Genomic DNA, 9,149 nt, shown 5'->3' on the forward strand with positions numbered 1-9,149 from the left:
ATTTAGGAGGGGGGGTGTTTTTTTAATTTTATTTTTAAGGAATAACCGGCCTTAAGAAAAAGCTTGTGGTTTTTCTACCTTGAAGAAGGACGAAGGGGGGAGAGGGGGGTTAGGGGTTGTGTTAGGAGGAAGGGGAGTCAGCTGAATTTTAAAGATTCATTTGTCCGAGTTTACAGTCGTTTTACATTGATCTAATAAGCTCCTTTGGGGGTCTCCTTTCAATTTACTATCCTAAAAGTCAGGGCTGGCAAACTGAGCCCCTTTAATCCGATCACGTTCTTATTAAATTAATTCGCCTCTCTCTTGGGGCTGGTAGACTTTTAGTCGAAATAAAAAGTCTCCCTCCAGAGTCAGCTCAAGGTAACTGCACATTTCATGATTTGGGGGGTTGTTGTTGTTGCTGTTGTTGCTGTTTGTTGTTGTTGCTTTTTGTTTTTGTTGTTGTTGTTGTTGTTGTTGTTGTTGCTGTTGTTGGTGGTGGTGTTGTTGATGCTGCTGTTGTTGTTGATGTTGTTGTTGTTGTCGTTGTTGTTGTTGTTGTTGTTGTCGTTGTTGTTGTTGTTGTTGTTGTTGTTGCTGTTTGACCGTACTATCGTGACGATCTACGCTAACATGTACTCGATAATAATTCTTCCCATACGGTAATCGAGCCTACGTCTCCTACTTGTGATATCAAGGCGCATAACCGTTACACAAAAGACGCTGATAGTAACGAATAGTACTTGAACAAAATAACAGTTCTGTCAAAGTGAACACAAGAACAAATAAATAGCAGTCCCCCTATAAACAAATAGGAGTTAATCTTGGTGAGCAGAGGAACAAATAGCAGAACAGTCACATTTGGGTGAGCAATGAAAAAAAAACCAACCGACACATAAAGATGAGTACCCGAAGAAAATATACAGTTATGTCTAGATGAGTACCCGAAGAAAATATACAGTCATGTCTAGATGAGTACCCGAAGAATATATACAGTCATGTCTAGATGAGTACCCGAAGAAAATATACAGTCATGTCTAGATGAGTACAGAAAAAAAATAAGAGTCACGCCAAGGTGAGCACAGAAAAGCACCCAGTCATGTCTAGATAAACACAGAAAAAAGACGCATTTTGAGATTTTGAAAATAGGTGCTGGCTCATGATTTAGACAATTTAGGAGAGAAAAAGGAACAGTTACGTCGAAGTAAGAACATAAGAATAACAGTCACATCTAGGCGAGAAAAGAAGAAAAAAATAAGACATGTTTTACGATTTTAAAAATAGTTGTTGGCTCATCATGATTCCGACATTTGGGCACAGAAAATATAACAATCACGTCTTGGTGAGCACCGGAAAAAAATAAGTCACGTTTAGGGGAGCACTGAAAATGGGTCGCTTTTAAGGACAAGTGGGCTAGCCCAGATTTCGGGGATTTCCAGAAATCTTGAACTACACCAAAAGTGGACATTGCCCTACCAATAAGAGAAGTTTGGTTTCGTTGGTGTTTATGTGTTTGGTTATATAGAAAACGATCCTCATCTTTTAAAGAAACTGAATAAGTGGTAAAATCATTTTTCTTCGATTTTCTCAAAACATAATTTATCGGAATAGCCCCCTTGTGCTTAAAAGCCACCAAATAACAACTGTAGAAGTGAAAACCATAAAAGAATATCAAACAAGTGTGCCTAAACTCCATGTAGCTGCGTTAATCTGCTATGAAACATGAGTACACAGTAAAGTTAATAATAAATAATCACATGCACTCCCCTCCACACAAACACACACACACACACACACAATAACACACACACACACACACACACACACACACATACACACACACACACACACACACATACACACACTCATACACACACACAAATACACAAACTCACAATTGCCTTAGGATTCACATATAAAAAAGCATTATACCACTGCCTGAGAGTTAGTTCAATGTTATGCCAATGATCAGTTACTAGTAATGTAATGTAGTAAGAATAACGTCCATCCTTAGTCTGTATATTGTGGTTTCTGCTAAAACGACATACACAAACAAAGTGAATAACAATTTCAACTAAATACACGCTTACCTCGCGTAGGTATAAGCAATGACACTCAAAAATGTAAAGAAAAAGCCACCCCACCTACGCATTTAGCCAGTAAAATGGTGGAAAATAATATATAATTTCCTTCATATCAAAAACACTCTTCGGTCTATACGCGCCGCCATAATGGAAAGAAAATACAATGAGGGTAAAAATGCCCGTAAGTCTTCTCGGGCTTAAATGTCTGATTTGAGATAAAGAGATATAAGTTGACAAAATAATAAAAATAATGGTAATAATAATGATAACTTCCGCCCAACGTGTCAGGCCTTTCGTTTGGCACTCTCATGAGATTTGCGTCCACAAATCTGTAATATCTTGATGGTTGGTGCATTTATTATGACTCAAGCATATATGGTTTTTGTAATATTGCGGCTTTTTGCTGTCCATGTGCTTAGGACATGAAGAATAGTTTAGTAACCAATTCTAGACTTTAACAGGCAGTCGCTGTAACTTTTACTTTTAAAAGGTGTGATGTGTTCTTTTGTGGGGTTTTTCTTTGGAATCACTGCAGCCTATTAATCAGTTACAGACTTAAATTAGCTAGAAGAGAATGACAGTAGTCAAGCGCAGGTGATTGATTCGATTTTGGTTTCATGATTTATGATCAAAGTAGAAACCTAGTTTATGTTTTGGACGGGTTTTTTTAAGGGGGTGGGGGGTGGGATTTTTTTTTAGGGGGGTGTTCGCCTTCTCGCCAATCGCTAACTTGCACCAGGTTACCCCTACATCCTTCAATAGCAAACATCTCCACTTCTATTCAAGATACATGGGCATTTTTTTGTTCAACGATAGCAAGACAAGTGAACAAGCTTTATGAGGATACCAGTAAGTCCATATTATGTCCAAAAGTTGACGAGCGCCTGATTCCAACACGTTGTAACACGTGTCGTCTTGTCATTGGCAAACAGGAAAGGCAAATTTTGTCGACTTCCGTGCGTGTCATCTATGGTATGGCACGAAGCTAAAAAAACAAAACTAATAATGACGCATTTTTGTAATATACCATATACGTCTAAAGGCAATAAAGGGGGTAAGATTAGCTTTTTGCCACAATAAGAATGACAAGCGACTTCTCTGGTGAGAATGAAAACTGACATTTCTAAATATTCTGGCGTCCCTGCGATGCCCTCATTAAATTGAAACTTGATCCGGGAGACCTTGTTTTCTGTACAAATAGTAATTTTAGACACAGATGTTGGTTGATGTGGTTGGACAAAGCTGGTGTGGAGATTTTCCCTTAAGACATTTCCCGAGTGCGTGCGAACTGAATGAAACAGACAAAGACAGACACGCACTTCCAGGATTGTGATTGTGTTTTACGACACGCTCAACCTAGGTTTGGTCATCTACACAAATTGAGGAGGTTCAAGGCTGTTTTAGATAGAGTAAAGAGAAAAATATTACATGTATATGTGAGGCGTCCTGACAAAATGGGTTACTTCTCGCAATCCACAAATGCAGATATTTGCCAAAAATCGACACTAGGGACAAGTTTCTAGGTTTTATATTGATGCAATATTAATTAAGTACTAAATGTTATGTCATACTTACAAATTGTAAAAAATTAACCTTTAAGCATGATAATGTATCTATTTTCATAGGGCTCAAATCTGAAAAGTAACTCATTTTGTCAGCACGCTTCACATATTATGTGCACCGGCGTCTTTCACTACACGGGCAAAGGACCTGAATTCGAATCACGTGATGCACCTAACAGATCGAACATGATTGTAAAGATAATACCTAATTCTCTTCTTTTTTTTAACTTCATTTCCCGTCACCCCATCCCCTTTATTTTAAAAACAAATCTTACTCGATTCTCCGCCTCCTCCCCCCCCCCTCCCCCGCCCCCAACGAAAGCGTTGTAACTATGAATGCTATTTGTTTCGTTGGGTTTTTTAGACCCCCCCCCCCTCGTCCCCAACAAAAACTTGGTCACTATGAAAGCTACCTGATTTGTATATTTAGAAAAATAAATAAATATTCTTACCAGAGCGCGTCTTTCAATTTGAGCTCGTGTGTTGGTAAAGCATGATTAATCGAACATGAATATGTGACCACTACTTAATTACTTCATTTAGACCCGAATCCAATGTTCTAGTTTATCTCTTCCACAGAGCACATCTTTCAACTTGAGTATGTGCGTGGTTAAAGCATGACTGGTCAAACATGAATATGTGACCACTACTTAATTACTTCGTTCGGACCCTAATTCAATATTCTCAATTTTCTCTACCCCAGAGCACATTTCTCAACTCAAGCATGTGCGTAGGAGGTAAAGCATGACTGGTAGAGTGAACATTGCTTAACTACTTCATCCAGACTCTAACTCAATATTCTCGATTCTCTCTCCCCCAGAGCACATCTCTCAACTCGAGCATGTGCGCGACAGTAGAGGAGAACAGGGAGCTGTATAAGCTGCTGGGGCTCCTCGCCGAACATCCGGACTTGCAGATGAACGCCACAAACTGCTCCACCCTGTCCAAGATAGAGGAAGACCACACCAAAGTCACGGCTCTGGTGGTGGGCAGTTTGTTCTACGCCTATTTCACGCCTTTCGTGTTCGTCACGGGGATCTTGGGAAATAGCGTGTCTCTGAGCGTGTTTCTGTGTAAATCCATGCGGCATTTATCAGCCAGCACGTACTTAGCCGCCTTGTCCACTTCTGATCTGATGGTCTTGATTTTCTACGTGCTCACGGAATGGTTGATTCGAGGGGTGCCCGTGCTGAGCCCAGATACCAAGGTGACTTTTATGCACGTGAACGGGGCGTGTCAGGTGATCATGTACTTTCATTATGTGTCCAGGTTTCTGTCGGCTTGGCTGGTGGTGGCGTTTACAGTGGAGCGGTACATCGGCGTGTGTCACCCCCTGCACCGCCGCCACATCTGCTCCCCGACCTCCACCAAGAAGATCGTCTTTGGCTTCACCGTCTTCTCGCTTGTCATCAACATTTTTAAGCCGCTTTTGAGCGTGGTGCACGACGTGGAGCTGTGGGGTCCCATGTGCACGACGTACCCTCAGCACCGACAACTTTCCTTCGTCCTCGACTCCATATACGCCGTTTTCATTACCTTCATCCCTTTTGTCATCATCACCGTCATCAATATCCTCATCATACGGCGACTGGTCAAGCACAACAGACAACAACGTCTGGTTCGAGTAGTCACGGAGGAGAGCGTCCTGAGGCTAGAGTTCACGAGCATCCTCTTGGTCGTCTCCTTCTGCTTCGTAGCCTTGAACTTGCCTTACTTCGCCATCTGGTGTAAGCTGTTCCTGACGTCACGCTTCGTCAACGTGCAGACCTTTGAAGACCCGGATGAGCTGGATTATTTCCGGGGTCTGGCGCTGATCACGCGCGCCATTTTCTGCATGAACTACTGCATCAACTTCTTCCTCTATTCCATCACCGGCGCGTATTTCAGACGACAACTGCGCGCCCTTTTCCACTACAGGTCTGCCCGTTACAAGCAGCACAGCCCTTGCCAAGGATACTGCATGCACGGCTCTCTCCAGAACTCTGACTCACATTCCAAGAACTCACTGAGAAGAGAAAGCGTCAAAAGTCTGCGGATGACATCAACGCCCCAGACGTGGTTATGACTAGCACGTACACCTCCCTTCAGCAAGCAAAGAGACAAAAGAACTCCTTCAAATCCTCGTCCTCATCCTCCTCATCTTCTTCATCTTCCTCCTCTTCCACCTCTTCCTCCTCCTCCCCCACCTCATCCTACGCGTCACACAATATAAATGTATGCATTTTTGTTTTTGTTTTGTTTTTGAAAAAAAGAGAAGTGCGTTTTATTTTGCTCATCTTATTACTTTTGTAAATGTGACTGATTTCATTAAATGTTTCGAAACACGTGTGTTGTAATGAACACACCTGTTCATGTGCTATGTTTAAGGAAATAATATGTTGTCATGAACACATCTGTCTATGTCCTGTGTGTAGGAAAATGTGTTGTCATGAACACATCTGTCCATGTCCTGTGTGTAGAGAAATATATGGTCGCTTTTAAGGATAAGCGGGCTAACCCATATTTCGGGGGTTTCCAGAAATCTTGACCAACACCAAATGAAAGCATTGCCCTACCTATAGGAGAAGTTTGGTTTCATTGGTGTGTATATTTGTTTGGTTATGGAGAAAGCTCCCCTTGTTTTTTTAAGAAACTGAACAAGGGTCCAAAAACTTCACCTTCGATTTTCTCAAAACAGCATTTTTCGTGATAGCTCTTTGTGCTTAAAAGCGACCATATGTTGTCATGAACACATCTGCCCATGTCCTGTGTGAAGGGAAATGTGTTGTAATTAGCACATTTTGTCCATGTCCTCTGGCCAGATAAGAGCTATACATAAGTTCGCACTCTATTATATGTGCCTCATATTGTCCATTCTAGATAACTGGATTTGTTTTGTTTTTTGGTCTTATTGTTGTTGTTGGTGGTGTTGTTGTTGTTGTTGTTGTTGTTACTGGTGGCGTTGTTGTGTTGTTAATGTTGTTGTTGGTGTTGCTGTTTTGTTGTTATTGTTGTATTTTTGCTGCTGTTGTTTCGTTTTGTAACTTTGGTGGGATTGTTTTTTTGTTTTAGGGGTTTGTTCGTTAGTTTCTGTTGTTGTTGTTTTAGTTGGGTTTTTTGTTGTTGTTATTGGGGGGGTTTTTGTTTGTTTTTTGTTTTGTTTTTTGTGGGGGTATTTATTTGTTGCTGCAGTCAGTTTTGTCCGTCATGTCGTACGTATGTTGATGATGTTTTTTGCCGTTGCTGTTGTTTGTCTTTTTTGTTGTTTTTCTTCTTTTCAATGTATTGTTAGCGTATGATAATGGTGTCTTATCGCTCTTTATATCAACGTTTGCATTTTTTCTCTTTTTCAAGTTATGTCGGCAAGGGTGGGGCTGGGGGTGGGGCAGTGAGGAAGGGGGGAAAGTGGAGGTGGGTATCTTTCCCTATGTAGTTTACCACAGTACAATTGTGTCTTGCTTACTTGGTCGCTTTTAAGGACAAGCGGGCTATCCCAGATTTCAGTGGTTTCCAAAAATCTTAACCTCCACCAAAAGTGGGCATTGCCCTACCTATAGGAGAAGTTTGGCTTCATTGGTGTGTATATTTGTTTGGTTATCGAGAAAACTCTTCTAGTCTTTTAGAGAAATTGAACAAGGGTCCAAAAATTCTACCTTCGATTTTCTCAAACAGCATTTTTTCGAGATAGACCCCTTGTGCTTAAAAGTGACCATTTGTGCTCATGTCTGCATCTCGAAAACTGATTTGCTCAAATGATGTCTTTGTCTCCGTTTCAGGAGACAGTAACATTCAAAATCGATTAGAGTTGTGTCCATGAATTGCTCTGGTTTTGTAGTTTTGTTTTGTTTGTTATTGATGGACAAATGGTCGCTTTTGAGGACAAGCGGGCTAACCCAGATTTTGGGGGGTTTCAGAAATCTTGATCGACCTCAAAAGTGGGCATTGCCATATCTATAAAATTTGATTTCATTGGTGTGTATATTAGTTTGGCGATAAAGACAACCCTCCTTGACTTTTAAATAAACTGAACAAGGGGCAAAAACTTTACCTTCGATTTTCTCAAAACATTATTTCTTTCGGGATAGACCCCTTGTTCGTAAAAGTGACCATGTGTGCTCATGTCCACCAAACAAAAACTGATTTGCTCAAACTATGTTTTAGTGTGGATTTCACGAGATTGTCACAGTCAAAATCGTTTAGAGCTATGTCCTTTTTTGTTTCGGTAAATATTTTACGGCGCTCGCAACTGCTAAGGTCGTAATGAGCGCGCGCGACACACCAAACACATTTCAGTTGGTACGAAATTTTGAATTTTGTCCGGGCGGAGGGATCTATGCCCATGACTTATTCTGGTGTTGCAGTTTTCTTTTGTTTGTTGTTGAGGGACATATGTGAGGCAGCGTGATGGAATCAGGCTCTCGTCAAAATAATCAAAGTGAAGAAACTTGCATTTTTCGGCAGGTTTTTTAACTTTTATAAAATTTTGCTTTTTGTCTCAACACCTTTCATGTCCATTAAAAAACTCATTTCTGTTTGGATTTTTCTGAAAAATGTAAATTTTCAGTTACCACGAACTCTTAAGCTAAGGAAATAACTAAACTTTGGCGGCCATTTCTCACTAACTTTACCTCTGAAAATGGGTGACGCCCACCTCCTTCTTTTGCAAATATCTCGACTTGTATTCAAGATAAATGGATATTTTTTTCATCCAAATAAAGACGAGTGAACAAGCTTTACGATTATACCAATATCCCTACAAGCCCAAAAATTGACGAGAGCCTGATTCCACCACGCTGCCTCACATATAATGTGTTGTAATTGTAGAAGCTTTGCAAGGAGTGAGGGGGTGTTGTTTCTTTATTTACTGGGGAATGGGGTTGTCGTTTGTCCTGAGATATGAAACATTTTAATAAAACATTTATTACTTTTTTTCTGTCTCTTGTTGTATTCCTAATAATGATCGCGAACACTGATTCCAAAATTAGGACCAAATTTCCTTGAAGTTGCTTAGATCTTTCTTAAATCAAATGTGCCTATTTGTCGTGCATTTTGATAACCTTGGATCTCTCAGACCGTGTTGGCCCCAGCGACGATAAGTGTGTAAAACTTGTACACTAACAATAAACACACGATAACATACAGTTGAATAGTAGAAGCATGATATAGACATTTAAATACTTATTTCCGTTATAATATTATTGTTGAAAAACCGCACTGTTTTTCTCTCGCCAGCTACATGAGCCTTTCGTACGTATTTTTCATACATTGATTTCATATTCATGTTGGGTTCTGGTTAGCTCAAAAGAATCTAATTGGCAGAATTTGAAAGATGAGATTCAAGGAACGTGACTTAAAGCAGACTTGTGCTTCCTATTAGGAATGTACTTAGCCTTGTATGTACACTATGAGTCTCTGCTCCATGTGTGGCCTCATTAGGTCGTCCTGGCGTCTTGAGGGAAATAATAATAATTATAATAAAAATAATAATAATAATGATGATGATGATGATGATGATGATGATGATGATGATGATGATGATGATGAT

At 40.2% G+C, this 9,149-nt stretch overlaps 1 protein-coding gene across 4 annotated transcripts in view; it reads left to right on the top strand.

Moving 5' to 3' along the window:
* The window catches only part of LOC101847820 (cysteinyl leukotriene receptor 2), an 80,828-nt gene extending 74,952 nt beyond the window's left edge, over positions 1–5,876 (top strand). For all 4 annotated transcript variants that reach the window (XM_005097963.3, XM_005097961.3, XM_035969679.1 and 1 more), the window contains one exon: positions 4,446–5,876. In XM_005097963.3, coding sequence (XP_005098020.1) covers positions 4,446–5,690 — 1,245 coding nt within the window. In that variant the 3' untranslated portion in view covers positions 5,691–5,876. The remainder of the gene's footprint in view (positions 1–4,445) is intronic.
* The last annotated feature ends 3,273 nt before the right edge of the window (positions 5,877–9,149 follow it).

Source organism: Aplysia californica, unplaced genomic scaffold, assembly GCF_000002075.1.
Source record: "Aplysia californica isolate F4 #8 unplaced genomic scaffold, AplCal3.0 scaffold00169, whole genome shotgun sequence".
Lineage (NCBI taxonomy): Eukaryota > Metazoa > Mollusca > Gastropoda > Aplysiida > Aplysiidae > Aplysia > Aplysia californica.